General features: G+C 46.3%; 1 protein-coding gene across 1 annotated transcript in view; it reads left to right on the forward strand.

Moving 5' to 3' along the window:
• The window catches only part of Plxnc1 (plexin C1), a 127,411-nt gene that overhangs the window by 83,983 nt on the left and 25,736 nt on the right, over nt 1–17,692 (forward strand). The window contains exons 17-21 of the mRNA XM_059245806.1: nt 242–345; nt 3,232–3,270; nt 4,410–4,534; nt 5,599–5,797; nt 9,982–10,128. Coding sequence (XP_059101789.1) covers nt 242–345; nt 3,232–3,270; nt 4,410–4,534; nt 5,599–5,797; nt 9,982–10,128 — 614 coding nt within the window. The remainder of the gene's footprint in view (nt 1–241; nt 346–3,231; nt 3,271–4,409; nt 4,535–5,598; nt 5,798–9,981; nt 10,129–17,692) is intronic.

The raw sequence follows: 17,692 nt of genomic DNA on the forward strand, positions 1-17,692 counted from the left end.
CCCTTACGTGGAGAGTGCCACATAACGAGAGCTGTTTGTGTCATAGAAGACTAGGGAGCCGCAGGCGATGGGCCTGGCTCTGTGTCTTCCTTCAGCTCTGCTCTGTAGCCAACCGAGTAATTATCTATTGTTCCTTCTTTAATGAAAACCAAGGTCATCGTCTGTGTTAGACAAAACAGCAGAAGATCTCCTCCATTGTTTGTGGAGTTAAAAACGTTGCTCTCGGGACTCTGTGTTGCAGGCTTCGCCGAGCTGCAGATGGATAAATTGGACGTGGTTGATAGTTTTGGAACCGTACCCTTCCTTGACTACAAACATTTCGCTCTGAGAACTTTCTTCCCTGAGGTAAAAGAGCATTCATCACCATCCTCAGGTTGAGCCTTGAATAATAATGCAAGGGTCCTGCCTTCAGTTCAAGCAGAGCAGGGAAGAGGATAATTCTTAATTGCATTGATTAGGGTAGAAAGCCCAGACAGGCCACTGGCCATTACTCTTTGCCTGGTAGCAAAAAAAACCTAGTAGGGGCCGAAGTTTAGAGTGATTTTTTTTTTGCTTTACTTTTTACTACCAGTTTCGGACTGAATTTGTTGCTGGGAAGTGAGCTAATTCATTTAAAAATCAATAAATTGTGGGCTCACCAATTTGGCGTGTTTATCTGCCTGACTTGCGCTGCCGCGCTCCGAGATCAGTCACTATTATTTCTCAATTGGAAACAAATGCAGGACCAGCCCCAAAAAAAGGCAGAAAGTAGACACACAGGGAGTTTGAGTTGATGGCAGGCATTTTTAGCCACGGAGAGGTTTTATGGTCTCCTTTCGGGCAGTTTTTCTTTAGCGGATCAGTGTGTCGCTTCCTCGTTTAATAGATAGATATAGGTCTATGAACTGAGTCGGGAGTTGTTCTAGACCTTTGAGGAGCAGTGTACAGAGCCCTTTGGGGTGGGGGGGTGGGGGGGTGGGGGGTGAGGGGGTGGGGTCTCGCCTCTCTTCTGACACCTCCATTTCCTCACTCATACAGTCCTCTTCGTTTACCCTCCCAAGCCTTTGGCAAAGCACTCCCTCATTCTGTCTCAACGCTCCCCATGTCCTGATACCTCAGCCCTGCCATATTGCTCTGGTGACCCCAGAGAGAGACAACCCCACCCCCCACCCCTACCCCCCCACCCCCGGAACACATTAATCCCATGGGCTATATCTAAACCCAGGGCTATCAGCAAAGTTAGAAATCCCTTCCAGCCATGGGAGGGGTTTGTATCACCTTGCCAGAAGCGGCTTGGCTCTGTTTGGCCAGACGCCTGGGAACACGGGCACATGGAGGAAGCAATTTCTAACTTCTCTACAATTCTAGCAGCAGACACTATGATATATAATGTGCTGTCAGAAGGTTAGGACATTGTCACAAGATACCTGCCATATTTGGGGGAGGGGGGGCGCTAAGCCTTGGTATTATAAATCAAGAAGACTACAAATAAGACCAGCGTTTTGACTTATTCTCCAAGAACACCGAGGCTTGCTGTTTGCTGCCCCATCCATTTGCCATACCTGGGGAAAGGAGGGAATTCAAGTCCCTGAGTCAGGGTGATGCTCAGGGCCTCTGAGAAGCTCCAATCACGAGTCCTAGTTCCCAGCTCTCTGAGATCCCCATTAAGAATTTAGAAGCAATAAAATAACGGAGATTTCCAGCATCAAGACGAGGACTGTGTGGGCTTCTACAGTTAATGATTGCCCTTGAGTGCTGAACAGCATAATCTGTGGCCTGGAAAAGAAATTCTCCTCTAAAGTCAGTAATCAAGGACAAGGCACAGTGATGAGCGTCCAGGAACATGGTTGAGAGCTGAGCATCTCAGAAGGAAAAGAAAACCTCGGCATAATGCGGTGATGTTATTTTAGGGCAAGAGAAAAGTCGTCACAAGGAGCCGAACTGATTGACTCAACTCAGGGTTCAGTGTTAATCTTGAAAGGCAAATAGGAAGTGATGAAGCCGGAAGTCAGAGGAGCCATTAAGAGAGAGGACCCAAGTAGAAAAACCACCAGGGAATTTTTTTTTCAGAACTCTCTGAAGGAAGCCAAGTCAAAACTGAGCTTATAGTGATGGGGGGGGGGGGGCGGCAGTTCCCCCAAGATCAGGCCTCTTGACGAGCCCTCTAGGCAGCAGATGAGGCCAGGTGTTAATTAGACGCTTTGCTGATTGACGGGGAGCCACATGCTTGGGCCTGGAGCTTGGGTGCTCCAGATAACTTGGTGATCAGTTCCTTCAGGACAACAAAGGAAAAGGCGGCCCAGACTACTGGCTGGCCTCAAATTCCCAATGTCACAAAGAATGACCCTGAACTTCTGGTCTTCCTGTAGACAGACTAATTTTTGTTTCTCTGAAAAATAGAAGAGATAGGGTAAACAGAATATCTAATCTCTTGGAAGAAGGACATTTGAATGAAAAGGGGAAAGAACCCTGAGCCGGGAAGCCAGCTTCTTACCACTGCTTCCCAACAGAAGGTCAAGGACGAATTGTTGGGCCACAGGAGGGCTCAGAGGGGTAAAGGCACTTGCCACCAAGCTTGACCATAAGAGTCCAGTCTCCAGGACTCACATTGGAGAGAACTCATCCCTCAAGAGTTGTAAACACACACACAGTGGCATGCCCTCTCCCTCCCCTGTAAGTAAATGTAATTACAAAAAGCTGTTTCAACTGTGTGAGTGTTACCCTTAGGGGTCAGCACTGTGGGAGCCTTACCTTCAGGGGTTAGCACTGTGGGAGCCTTACCTTCAGGGGTTAGCATTGTGGGAGCCTTACCTTTAGGGGTAAGCACTGTGGGAGCCTTACCTTCAGGGGTTAGCACTGTGGGAGCCTTACCTTCAGGGGTTAGCACTGTGGGAGCCTTACCTTTACAGGTCAGTTGCTTGAAGAGAAGTCTGACATTTCCATAATCTCCCACCACCATTTCCTTAACTTTTGAGTTTGTTCTTTTTTAAATGCAATGTAATCTACCAAAAAAAAAACGAGGCTGATGTATGCTGATGACTATTCTTAGAGGCATCTAGAAGCCACTGGTGTTTCTTGAGAGCGTAATAGTTATTTATTACATCTTGGAGGCAATGAGCACAAGCCCGAAGGCTCTTCAGATTAGCAAATAGCATCTCTGCTTTATTAAAATGGACTTGAGTATTGTAACAAAAATACACTGTTCATTTCCTTTGGATGTTATGAATAATAAAAGTGTCTCCTTCCCCTTAGTCAGGTGGCTTCACACACATCTTCACTGAAGATATGCATGTAAGTCTCTAAATTTTCATTTTTTAGCTCAATGGCTATGTGACTTTTAGTGTTAACATCATCATTGTCCTCATTATTATTACTTTGAATTTTTACTGTGGGTTTTTTGGGTCATGAATTCAATATTAAATCATTCATTATCTTGGAAAAGCCATTGTGAATCTACTTTCTAACTTTCAACTTACTATACTAAGTTATATTATCTCATGTACTATACTAAGTTATGTTATGTACTATACTAAGTTATAGTATCTTATGTGCTATACTAAGTTATATTATCTTATGTGCTATACTAAGTTATCTTGTGTACTATACTAAGTTATAGTATCTTATGTGCTATACTAAGTTATCTTATGTACTATACTAAGTTATAGTATCTTATGTACTATACTAAGTTATAGTATCTTATGTACTATACTGTTATATTATCTTATGTACTATACTAAGTTATAGTATCTTATGGCTATACTGTTATATTATCTTATTGCTATACTAAGTTATCTTATGTACTATACTAAGTTATCTTATGTACTGTACTAAGGTATATATTATCCTTTGTGCTATATTAAGTTATATTATCTTATGTGCTATACTAAGTTATATTATCTTATATACTATACTAAGTTATCTTATGTACTATACTAAGTTATAGTATCTTATGTGCTATACTAAGTTATATTATCTTATGTACTATACTAAGTTATCTTATGTACTATACTAAGGTATATATTATCTTATGTGCTATACTAAGTTATATTATCTTATGTGCTATACTAAGTTATATTATCTTATATACTATACTAAGTTATCTTATGTACTATACTAAGTTATAGTATCTTATGTGCTATACTAAGTTATATTATCTTATGTACTATACTAAGTTATCTTATGTACTATACTGTTATATTATCTTACGTACTATACTGTTATATTATCTTATGTACTATACTAGTTATCTTATATACTATACTGTTATATTATCTTATGTACTATACTAAGTTATATTATTTTATGTACTATACTAAGTTATCTTATGTACTATACTAAGTTATAGTATCTTATGTGCTATACTAAGTTATGTTATCTTATGTACTACACTGTTATATTCTTCTGTTGTTGTGTTTTTTTTTTCCTTCCAGAACAGAGATGCCAATGATAAGAATGAGAGTCTCACAGCCTTGGATGCCCTAATCTGTAATAAAAGCTTCCTAGTTACTGTCATCCACACCCTTGAGAAGCAGAAGAACTTCTCAGTAAAGGACAGGTACATGTTAATGCTTTTGTATTTTGATAAGCACTTAGCAGATACATTAAAACCTGAACACCTGCCGGGTATGATGACACATGCCTTTAATCCCAGCATGCTGAAAGGAGAGTCTGAGACCAGCCTGTGGTCCAGATCCTCTTGCCTCTGCCTCTCTGTGAGTCTGAGACCAGCCGGTGGTCCAGATCCTCTTGCCTTTGCCTCTCTGTGAGTTTGAGACCAGCCTGGTTTACATAACAAATTCCAGGCCAGCCAGGGTTGTGTGGAAAGACCATCTCAGAAGCAAACAAAAACCCAAGCTCCTTATTTTACCATTGCTTCCTTCTTGAAGGGCTGGTTACCAAGGGCCCTGTGGATGCTGGACAGGTGCTTCCCACTGAGCTAATCTCTAGCCTTCAAGCTCCTTGTTCCCAAACCACTGCCTGAAATGCAGCATGCACCTTCCCAGTGGTACTGACAGGGTGCTCAGGCAGCGATGCTGTCTACAGCTCATATCACACCAGCCCAACACTGATTCTGTCTCGAAGGCACACGTGCACACACACACAGCACCCTGTAAAGCCCTGAAAAACCCCCAACACCAAAAAAGAAGAAAGAAAATTCTTAACCCAAAAAAGCGGAAGTGTTATTTTTAAATTTAAAAACACCGTAAATTTTGGGGAAAGAGACTCCCTTCTTGTCGCTAAAAACATAGAAAATGTCCCAAAGTTGAAATTGATGTGTGTGTGGTTTGTTTATTGTTTTATGTACCCACCAGGCTGGCCTAGAACTCACTATGTAACTGAGGATGGTCTTGAATTACTGGGCGTTGGCCACCACATCCCATGTGTGCCCTACTAGGTATCAAAACCAGGGCTTCGTGCACTAGGCATGCAGCCTCTGTGGGTCCTTAGGCCTGGTGGGTAATTTTGTGACATAAGGACAGAATTGGTTGGAATCTGAACAACACAAAAAAAAAAAAAAGGCTCCTCAGAAGACAGTCCCCTGTTGCCAGCAAGATTCCATGGAAACCAGTGCCGTCCAGCTGAGTCCGGGGCTAATGGCGGACTGTTTTTGAACAACAGGTGTCTGTTTGCCTCCTTCTTAACCATTGCTCTGCAAACCAAGCTGGTCTACCTGACCAGCATCCTGGAGGTGCTGACCCGGGACTTGATGGAGCAGTGCAGCAATATGCAGCCCAAACTCATGCTGAGGCGCACGGAGTCTGTGGTGGAGAAGCTCCTCACAAACTGGATGTCCGTCTGCCTCTCTGGTTTCCTCCGGGTAAGTGCCACGGGGCTCCGAAGTGTCAGAGGTTAAGACAATAGGCAGTTATTTTTAGCACATGCTGGCGTCTTTGTGGATCTAAGTCCAGAATGCTCCCTGGTGTCAGCATGTGACTGAACTTGATCTTGGGCCTTCCGGATTGAACAGAAAATTAAAAAAAAAAAAAAAAAAAAAACTGGTTTTTTTTTTGTTTGTTTGTTTGTTTGTTCTGGTAGCAGTCCCTGTACGTGTAGTTCATTTAGGAATCGCTCAGGTAAGATTTTTAAATGTGAGCTTCTCTTCTTACTTTTGACATTGACATTCCTGGTCCTGCTAGCCCATTCTGAGACCAAGGAACATTTCAGATGCTGATGAGCACGGACCGTTCTTGGGGCCTCTAAATCATGCTTGAAATACTCCTTACTCCCCTCTATGCTGACAGCTAACCATGGTCCCTTCTTCCCAGGCATCCAGCATGAAAGCAAATCCCCAGTGAGCCTTCTGTCCTCAGGGTTCACTTTCTTGAAGTTGACTATGGAATGTGGTTGAATTTAATTGCATCTTGAAATCTTTCTGAATGCGAACTCTCTCTGGTTTCCATGGTTAACAGAGTGGGCCTCGGAGCCCAGGGCTGGGTCTGGTGCTCAGACAGCTGCATCCCTTACTTAGCACGTTACCTGTGGAGCTGACAAAAGATGAATATTGCCGGGCTCTTTTAAGCACAGACAAGAAAGTATATGCCATTGCTCAGTGCTGAGTAAGAACCCCGTAAATATTGGCTATTATTATAAAATATTAAAATGAAAATGAGGGTGTTCTCTTGAACTTGGTCTCTATTCAGCTCTCTGAGGTCCTGGTGTGGAAGGTTTTTATCCATCTTTAATTTCACCGGCCATCCAGATTCCAGCAAAAAAAAAAAGGCATCATTGTGTGTTTGCAGCTAGTTTAGGAATCTAATTAAATTCTGAAGAAGACACACTGTTGTGCCACAGGTTTTAACAGGGCTGCTTAAGTTGAGATCCACAAGCAGCACTTTAAATCAGACTGTGCCTAGCTTAATGTTTAACGCAATCTTACGAGGAGATGCACATTTTTTTCTTAAAAAAAAAAAAATTAACCGACTCCCCCCACCCCCATTCCCAAGGCAATGGCCGTTTATTAAGATTAATGCAATCTGCCTCCTTTTCTGTTTACTTGGTATACATCATCTGCTCTGGGGAGGTGTCCAGTGGTTATTTGTGGGGTGACCTGCTTTTGAGTCTCACTGTGGTTGGGTGGGCCCCAGCGGCTGCTGAGTACAGGTGGCAGACCCTCTTACTATGTCCCCGATTCTTAGTCCCCCAGCTGGCCCTGCGAAGTCAAAAGCCCTGGGCTGGTATCCACTGATGTCTCTGAGAACTCCTTCGGGGAATCCCTGGGGCTGATGTAGACAATCCCCTCGAGGCAGCAGAAAGCGCTGGCCCTGGAGGGTTTTGTTGAAAAGGAAAAGCTTGCTATCTGTGGCTGTTCCCCAGCCGCCCTCCTAGCTGCCTGAATCCCCGAGGTTAGTGTGTTCACGGTGGGCATTGTCTTGTTGTTTTGTTTGTTTGTTTGCCTGCTGGCTGGCTTGCTCCTTGCTGGTTTGGTTTGGTTTGCATCCACCGGTTTGAAATCCACTTTCCAACTCTTCCTTACACTGAGCTCTCAGGAGCGGCTCTTAGGCATGAAAGGAGTGAAGTGTTCGAAAAATCTGGGCTCCAAGCCCAAGCAGCCCCCTTGAGCAAAGCATTCTGGGTCAAGATTTCTTCTCGGTGCTGATTCAAGAGTGTGTGGAGCACTTGGTGGTGAGCGGGGGTGTGGCACAGTGCCCAGGAGGAAGTGGCATCCAACCAGTCCTGGGCACAACTTTCACGTTCCGTGGAAGAATTCCCTCTGGTGATCAGGGGGCTTGGGAGCCTGACTGCCCGAGCCCGCTTGTCCTGCCCTTAGACGTTGAGCAAGCAGCAGCCATCAGGTAATATCCCCTTCTAGGACTCCGAGGTCTGGTGGGGACAATAATGACTGCTATTTGCTGTACATGTCAGACACCAGGCTAGGAGCTTGTCTTGTCTTAATGGTCTGGAGATGTCTTTATGGCCATTTTGCATATGGGAGAATCAAGGCAGACAGTGTAGATGAGATTCTGTAGTTCCAAGGCTGGCATGGGCGGTGCCAGCCTCTGAATGCCCTTTGTGAGCTGACAGTCCGTCAGCTCTGATGTGTCTTCCAAAGAGAAAAGACATACCTAAACCTTGTGTTAGTTGATGACAAAGAAATCTCATGGCCTGTGGTTCCCTTGGCTGGTTACACATCAATCTCTCTGGGAAAGATTTTCAAACTGCCTCTGCTACAGAGATCCAGGTTGGGTGGGTGTCCTGTGCAGCAGGACAGGGTGGGCAGACACCTAAGTTCTTTTTTGTTGTTGTTGTTGTTTTTTCAAGACAGGGTTTCTCTGTGTAGCTTTGGTGCCTGTCCTGGATCTCACTCTGTAGACCAGGCTGGCCTTGAACTCACAGAGATCCACCTGGCTCTGTCTCCCGAGTGCTGGGATTAAAGGCGTGTGCCACCACCGCCCGATGGTACCTAAGTTCTTAAGGGGTCCTCAAGAGATGCCAGGGGTGATTAGCTAGGGTTAGAACTGTGGGCCCGCACGGCACTGTGGCCAGATGTCACCATATCAGTTTTAAGAATTCTGGAAAATACTGAGTAGTGAGCCCTTAAGTCAGTGGCTGCCCAGTGCCTGGCTGGCTTCTGTGCCAACCATTGTGGATGATCCAGCCCCCACACCAGGGCCCTTGGTGTGCCTCTGATAGGGGTAAGGAAGAGAGAAGTGAGGCTCTTAGGTTTGTGGTCAGGACATTACCCAAGGTGCGGGGGAGGGAAGGCAGATAGCGGTGAGATTAGGAACCATGAAATAAAGGAAGTTTCTTGTGAGAACCAAATGTCAGGTACTGGTCTCCTCGCCCCTCCTTGGAAACTTTTGAACATCCCCTCCTCTCTGTCCTGCATAAGAAAGGCACTCAAGGATCTATCAGCGGAGGAGAGAGAAGCAAAGAAAGGCAGGGAGGGAGTAGACTAGGTGAGGTGGGGGTGGGGGAGGGCAAGAGGAAAGCCCGGGCCTGGGGAGGGGACTGTGCTTACAGGAAGTAAAAAGGAAGAAAAACAGGGGTCAGAGTGGGAGGCCCCAAAGTGGGGGGTTCACGGGAGATCAGAAAGAGCCAGAGGGGTCCTCCTTTGAAAGATGAGTTGGTTAGCTGTACAAATGAACTTGGTAACACGGGGTGGGAGGGGGGCGGGGGGAGGGGCTCCAATTTTCATCTTTCCTGAGGTACTCTGGCTCCCCGGCCTGGCACAGCCCTCCTCCCTCCACCTAGAGGCCGAACGTTCATAGATCCTGGAAACCTCATTATTTAGGAGGAACCAAAACTGACCCAGGGCTGCATGCCTCAGAAGCGGAACACAGCCCGTTCCTGAGCTACAGTGTTCCTTTGGACAAAGTGGCTGCACATTGGGGCCACCGGCCCCAGATTCAGAGGACAGTGTTCACAAGTGAAGGCTGGAAACAGGAGCCCTGGGGCCGGCCTGAGAGGACCAGGCACAGACTTGGTTGAGCGACAGGACTGCCCATCTGACCAGGGAAGTGTGCCGGAGGTGTCTGGATGTTAAGGGACAAGAGCTGGCACATGGGTAGGGACACTGGCTACGAACATCTGAAGTGAAGACCACTTCCCTTACCCCAGACTGTTAACTCTGAGAGACCACCCTCCTCAGCAAGTGTTTAAAACAATCTTGCGCGAGTCCCCGTCGCCAAGACTAACTGCGAAGTACTTTTTTAATGCCACTTATTTTTGGTTTGCAATTAAATAGGAATGTAAACAAGGTTAAATCTCCACCTCCAGGAACTGCTCTTAAGCGCTACTGATGAGCAGTAGCCTGCTAGACAGGAACTTAAACATGAAATTGCAGGGCCCTCCTGGATGCCTCCCATAATGTTGGGGGGCCGTATGCACATACATAGTGTGTATGAGGCCGTTTCCTGGCTTTTGCTCCTGGTCTCGAGTGATGTGATACGTATTTTCTTGGGCGTAGCATGTTGAGTATTTGGAAGTCCTGCCGCCTTTCACTCATGGTCGCGCCATGGGCTTCCCAGAAAAGCTAACTGTTGCTTTGGTGTCTTTTCCAAGGAGACTGTTGGGGAGCCATTCTATTTGCTGGTGACGACTCTGAACCAGAAAATAAATAAGGGCCCTGTAGATGTGATCACTTGCAAGGCACTGTACACCCTTAATGAAGACTGGCTGCTGTGGCAGGTTCCCGAATTCAACACCGTGGTGAGTTTGCCTGAAGCACTCCATCCAGACTCAGAGGGCAGGGGCTGGTGGGTGGGTCACTAAAACTGAACCAGTATCCTTCGGACAGTGGGAGGCGTCATGCATCTACTTAATTAAAAGCAGTAGTTGATGAAATATTCACACGTGTTCATATAATAGATTTTAATTACTTGGATCGGGGAGGAAAACATCGTGATGATGCCTGGGGTACTCATCAATTTCCAAAGATTTTAATATCAGGATTGCTTATAGCTCTTAGCGTCGTCAAAGGAAATGCAAAGTGCTCCCTATTCAGCACTTATAATTGCAATCAGAATTTCTCAAATGGCTCTGCTTGGGGAAGACAATGTGTGAAGATATATTTCAACCAAATTGAGGCCGTCTTATTTTAGAACGATAACACAAGACAAATCTCACTGTGTTCCCCATGCAACACGACGCCCTCCTTTATTTCCATGGATTAGTTACAAATGTTTGGTGTCACGCACTTAATGTACTGTGATCTCATAGATATTTTTAGAGGAATGCTGTAGATCCTCCAGGAGGAGAACGGGCCAGGCTGCCGGAGAGTTTCAGACACCAGAGAACTTCCTTTTAACCCGTTCCTGCTCCACCCACCCTCCACTGTCCCCCAAGAAAGAGACAGCACTCTAGGGCCTTGGGGGAATTTTGTGGCAAAAGCCCCGTATGGAAGGTATCTCCTGTGTGGCTCGGGAGCTTTCTAAGCTTTTCTATTCACATAGACTTGGGGAAGGTTGCTGTGTTTTGGTTTGCTCTTTAGCTCTATGGAGACTCCAGGCTTCTTTACCATCTCATTAGTGGAAAGGGAAGGAGTTGATGCCAGTGGGATTCGGGAATTGCTCGCTGAAGAGCTAAGACTCCTGTGGCTTTGCTCCGGGTGGCGAGTCCTGTGGTATCATTCTGGAAGAATTTACTCCCTAATTGAAGAAGGCACCACTCTGCTATGGACCATATTATGGTTCTGTCGTGTCTGTGGGCGGGGAGGGGCCAACAGATTAGCTGTTTCCAGTTTCCCTCATGCCGTATGGAACAGCCCCATTAAAGATGGCTGTGTGCTCAGCAGCCAGGCAAGATGCAGGAAACCATACTGAGAACGGACACTCGTCAACGTTCTGGCTTCTGTGGATACCGGTCAGCATCTCGCAGGCAGGGCGGTGATTCTCAAACTTTAGCATGCCTCACTATTGCCTGGAGAGTGTTAGACCAATTGTTAGGGGACCCTAGATGCAAGTCTGGGGGTATGGCCTAGGATTTGCATTTGTAAAAATTTGCTTTTTTATTTATTTTTATTTGGTATATATGAGTGTCCGCCTGCTTGTGTCTCTATTTGCCATGTGGGCGCTGGGAACTGAGTGTAGGTCCTCTGCGAGAGCAGCCAATGCTCTTAGCCACTGACCCATTTCTCCAGCCCACAGATGGACTTTGTTTTTAATTGTCTGTGTGTGTGTGTGTGTGTGTGTGTGTGTGTGTGTGTGTGTGTGTGTGTGCATGGAGGTATGTGCACATGAGTGTAGGTCCCCACGGAGACCAGAGGCATCAGATCCCTCCAGAGCAGGAGTTACAGGTGGTTGTGAGCAACCCAACAAGGGTGCTGGGAACTGAACCTGGGTCCTCTGCAAGAGCAGTACATGCCCTTAACCACTGAACCCCTCGGTCTTGGGCCTTGCGTGTTTAAGGGGCTACTCCAGAACTGCTGGCATAGGGGCTAAGAGCCTGGGTTCTGGAGCTAGCCGGATTTGAACCTTGCCTCTGCCACCGGCCAGCCAGGTGACACTGAGGACGTCTCTCCGCTTCCTGTGCCTCCTCGGTTACCCCATGTGTGAAGTAGAGGTGATACTCATGTCCACCCGTCTCATGGAGGTGTTAGAAAGACTAAAAGAGTATATAACACACTTGCTGCACACATGCAGATACATGCATGCACACATGCAGACAGGCATGCATGCACACAATGCAGGTGCATGCAAACACTAAGAGGAGCTCTACTCTCCCACAGAGGTGACATAAGTCACCTGGGGAATCCCCGGTTTACTCTATTGCCTCCTTTTCTCACCCTGTGGTCTTTCTTGCTGCTTGTCCACCAAGCCCAAAGTAGCACGTGGCCCTCAGTGGCAGCAGGGGGAGGCTTGCACGGTGCCCTTGGCTTTCCAGAACTGTGAACTCAATCAACCTCTTCCCCATAGAAACCGCCCAGCTTCAGGTGAGGCTGGTGGCCTGTTCTAACAACAGAAAACAGCCCTCACAGGGTCCCCAAAGAGAAATGTTCACCAGTGAATGTAGGTTTGGGGGATCCAGTAAGATTTCTTTTCAGGAAACATTGCACCAGACAAGGAGATGGAGAGGAGGCAGGTCTGGGGGGGTGGGGGAGTCAGCTGCCTGAAAAAAACTTTTGAGGTTGGAGTCCTTTCCAGAGCTTTACATCTGAGCATTCTTTCCCTTTCATTTGGAAACATTATTTATTTCACAGTCAATTAAGACCATGTGTTTCTGATTTGTTAACACTCAACTCGTCATCAAAATGTTACTTGATGTTGAAGAAATTCATGTCGACTCTTGAATTTTTTCCCCTTTTATAGCCTCCGGGGGAAATGCGATGGAAAATTAAATCTATGCCCTGTCCTTCTCCAATTCACGGGCGGCGGATAGAGTGGAGGCTGGCACAGAGGTGGGCCCTAGCTCCTAGGGCCTTTGCCTTTAAGAATGATTTTTCTGCCGGGCGGTGGTGGCGCACGCCTTTAATCCCAGCACTTGGGAGGCAGAGCCAGGCGGATCTCTGTGAGTTCGAAGCCAGCCTAGGCTACCAAGTGAGTTCCAGGAGAGGCGCAAAGCTACACAGAGAAACCCTGTCTCGAAAAACCAAAAAAAAAAAAAAAAAAAAAAAAAAAAAAAAAAAAAAAAAAAAAGAATGATTTTTCTAATGCCTTTTGTTGAACCTTTTCCAACCTCCCTTTCATGGTGGCTGATTATACTAGAGGCTGAGAGAGAAGGCACATGAGCCCGTCTGAGCTTGTATGACAAAAAATGTTACCAGAAGGTCAATATAAAACATTTAAGGTTTTTCATTTCCTTTCATACAAGTTCTCCCAGCCTGAACCATTCTGTTTCTAGGTTTCTCCTTCTTCCTGCCCTTCCTCCCCCTCGTCCGCACATCCCCCCCTCCACCCATCCCCCCCTCTACCCACCACCCCCCCCTCACCCTCCACCCCCCCCACCCCCGCCCCAGGCTCCATTCCTGGTAGCTTTCAAAGCCTTGCTTTGCTAAATTTGCCTGAGGTGGTTTATGTAATTGAAAACCAAGGTGTGGTGAACAAATTGGATTGTGGTGTGTGTGTGTGTGTGTGTGTGTGTGTGTGTGTGTGTGTGTGTAAATTCTATCAAGGAAGATCAGAAAGCTCCCCAACAGTCACATGAACAATTTGAAATAGCAGACTCGGGTGCCCTGGCAGGGCCCTGTTTGAGAAAAAGCCCATTTGGATGCTTGCTCAGAAAGAGTGCCTCTCACAACAAACTCTGAGCTAGGTTTCACACCTCCTGGGTTAGGATGTTTCCTCGCTGAGGTGTAGGGTGTTTTTTAGAACATACAGCCGTTTCTTGTATTTGAAATCATTATACTAACAAATCGTTCTGAGAAATCAGGTTTTGCTCATCAGAGCTTGAGAGGATGCTGCCTCTGACTTGCCTAAGCACAGCCCTTCAAAGCCACTCCGGCTCTAGAACCTGGAGCCCCAGGCTGGCATCTATCTGGCAGTCAAATGGCCCTAATCTCAGCTCACTCACTGATGCTTCTAGGGAGGGCATCTTGTCATCTCCCGCACCACACCCTAGACTTCCTTTAATGTGTAGGAGCTCAGGGTAAAGTGCTTGTTGTACGAGCATGATGACCCGAGTTCGGATCTCCAGTCCCCACATTAAAATTTCACTCCGGCACACCTGTAGCCCCAGTGCTAGGGAACAGGGGTATGCCGTTCCTGGGGGCTTTGCCATAGCTCCAGCTTCAGTGAGGTCATTGTCTCAAAAACCAAGGTGGAGAACCGATTCAGAGAGACTTCGCATTGGCAGGATGGTCTCAGTAGGTAAAGCTGCTTGCTGCCAAGGACTGAGCTGCCAGTCTGGCAACCCGAGCAGTCCTTGGCACCCACGGGGTGGAAGGAGAGAGCTTGCCCCCGCAAGTCGTCCTCTACCCTCCACACTCACACAGAAATTAATAAATAAATGTAATTTAAGTTCAAAGTCACCCACAGCTACATAAGAAGTTTCAGGCCAGTCTAGGCTACATGAGATCCTGTCGGAAAGAAAGAGAAAGAGAAGAAAGAGGGAGGACTGCTAATCTCCACACACCCTCACACACCACCCATGAGTTAGTTCCGAGTTGACAGGCAGAGTGGAATAAGACCTATGGATCCTGTTTTCCCCCCACTGCAAAATTGAAAGCTTTCGCGATGGTGTTGGCCGCCGAGGACCTGGCCCTCGCCCACCTCCCGCATGTCAGGAGCGTGCCTGTGCAGCACAGACCTGCAACTCAGAGGATCTCAGTCCCAGGAAAGTGGACCACATGGGAGAAGGGACATTTCCCTCCGTTTCCAGAGGAGATGAGAAAAACCAATAACTCGTAACAGGCGTGCTGAATTAGCAGGAGGAGTTTGACTTGTAATCAAAGTTAAGCAAGAAATGGTTTTTTGAACTCTTAAACCCAGGAAATGAGCTTGCCAATCTGCTGTATTGGAGAGATAGCATCTTGGCACCCTGGGAAAGTGTTCCGACAAACACGTTATTACACTCATTCTCATATCTGTACGAAAGTCTTTAAGATTATTAGAAATTCTTGACAAAGCACGGGGACATGCCTGCAGAAACATTAATGCTTCTGTTGTGATTTGTGGAAGGTCTATGCCAGCCGATACCAAGCCGGCCTTTTCCCTCCCGGTGGTGACCATTTGGGGACAAGCATGTTTAATACAACATTCCATATCTCACACGACACTGGCTCTCCCCAGAAGGAGCTTCTGAGCTCTCCTTACCTCTCTCAGGCCCCTTCGGTTCTTGTCCTTGCAGAAGATCCATTATCCCCGTAATTAAACAACCCACTGTCCCGATTAAGTCATTCCCTGTTACTTCAATTACATCCCATTGTTCATTAAGTCCTGATGTCTGCACTTCAGCAATCTTGTTTTTAATACTCCTAGCATTTGTGGAGAAACAGTGAAGTTAATTAACAATTCTTAAGCTCTTTTTTTTTTTTTTTCTTTTTCTTTCTACCATAGTGCAAATCATTTCCATTATGACTTGAGATAATAGTGAAACCATCACTAGCTTCATAGTTAGCTTCCTGATCAAAGAGTGAGACCATTTTTTATAATCGTGTTAGGTAAGTCATTCCCTAGTCGATGGCAAGCTGTGGAAAATGAAAAATTAACTTTAAATGGGCTTTCAATGGCTTTCCTCTTCATGGTCTTTCTCCTCACACCTATAATCTTGGAATTAGAAAAATAATTTAGTTATCTCAGTACAAAAGTATTTAATTTTCTTCTCTGTGGCGCAAATTTAATATTCTTTCATTGTTAGAATCCTTATTTATATTTATACCTTCTACAGAATGGAAGCTTTGACAATGGCCATACCTTTCTGAACACATTCCATCCCATCTGATCTTGGAAGTTAAGCAGAGTCAGGCCTGATTAGTACTTGAATGGGAGAGTGGTATCACAAATCATGATGGAAATGAAAATAATTTTCTAGGTTTGTCTTGTTGGCATTGTCCTTTTCCATTTGAAGACAGTGTTAACTATAGCAGGAATCATCCATCAGTCAACAGCCTTAGGCCAAATGATGGCCCTTGACCAATTTTATGAATAAAGCTTTATTGGAACACAGTACTGTGTGTTCATTTCTGTATTATGTCTGGTTGGCTCTCTGCTACAACAGCAGAGTTAACTAGTTGTACCAGGGACCATATGACCCTGGAAGCCTTAAATATTTCTACCTGATCTTCTATAGAAAGTTTGGCAGCTCTTAAGCTGACACTTGACAGAGGGAAAGAAATCTAGAATCTTCCCTCTAACCTGAAAGTACTTGGCAAAGCATTCCCAGTCCACAAATCTTTGCTAGCTCTGCTCTCTCCATTGTAGGGCAGGCAAAAGTGTTCTAAGTATAAACTGGTCATAGAAACAAACCGGGGACATTGTCCCCATCGCCTTGGCTTGTTCAGTGTGGAAAAGGCTCTCTTCCGCTCCTCTCTGCCCACTGTTATTCTGTTAGGGGAGCAGAATTCCCACCGTGAGCTGTCCATCTCGGGTGGGACAAGGAGAGGGCACTGGAGCGTGGTGGAAGATGGGGCGGTCGAGCGCCGGGACAAGGAGCCGGCTGCCGAAGCGGCTCGGACCACTGGCTGCAGCAGAGCAAACTGCAGCTTTTCCGAGTTTGGTACAAGAAGGAGACTTTGCTCTTGACTTTCATTTGGCCCTGGAATGAAAGTAGAAATTTATTTGATAGGTTTTATTGAATGAGAACACTTATTGCTCAAAGACCTTTTATGACAAAGTTGCTGGTGTGTAATAAATGCCTTTACCATTACTCTGTAGGAATCATAAGGTGTCCCAGAAAGGATGCAGCTGCATCCAGATGTTATTAGCCAAGGATATGTCAGAGGAGCCAACCAGGTGGCATTCGTTCTCCCCGGGACAGTGCTCTCCCCACGTTCAGTTTATCCCAGTCCTCAAGAAGCCTCTTTTTTTTTTTTTTTTTTTTTTTTTTTCCTGTTCCCTCAGTTCCTCAAGCTGGGGAGAGCCACTAGCCAAGCAGGAATTCAGTTATACACCCATGTGCTGTGGGGCTGGGATCAAAGTGGTGGGGTTTGGGCTCTGGCCGTCCTGGGTATGAAACTGGTCTCGGCCCCTTATTGATGGTGTGACTGTATGAACACTCAACCTGTGTGTTCATCTGTGAACAGTTAGTGATTAAAAAAAAAAAAAAACCCTACCCTTGTACATGTGTTGAAGTCAGAAAATTAAGTATGTAACACACCTAGCCACCTTGCCTGGCACAGAGGAAGTGGCCATTCTTTGTGACAGCTTTTCCTTGTCACCTTCCGGTTGGTTATTTATTGATCATGGGTGAGGCAGGGAAGCCAGCTGAGCTGGCTCTGTCGTCATGAAAAACACATCTGAAATACCCATGTGTTGTGTTGGCACTGGGCATGGACAGCCAAGGGCAGATAATACCAACAGGCCGGTGTGGACAGGAAGTGACCGTGACAAACCTGAATGGCTACCTAGCGGAGACGGAGACGGGCTTGAGGCTTTCTCTGAAGATCGTAGCCTTTCTCATCAGGCCCTTTCCCAAGCACTCTGGCTGTGAGTCTCCAGATGGTCTTGTCTGCCTGATGGCTTCCTTCCGTATCTCGCTATTAGGAGGCAGTGCAGCTGTGTAGAACAGAGGTCCAGATGCCCGAGATCAGGCAGCAGAGAGGCTGACTTCTCCCCAGCGTGAGGTGCCAGGATGGGCAGCCCTGCTCCGGGATGCCCTCAGGTAACTTCTTGGAATGAGG

The sequence above is a fragment of the Peromyscus eremicus genome, chromosome 18 (assembly GCF_949786415.1).
Source record: "Peromyscus eremicus chromosome 18, PerEre_H2_v1, whole genome shotgun sequence".
Classification (NCBI taxonomy): domain Eukaryota; kingdom Metazoa; phylum Chordata; class Mammalia; order Rodentia; family Cricetidae; genus Peromyscus; species Peromyscus eremicus.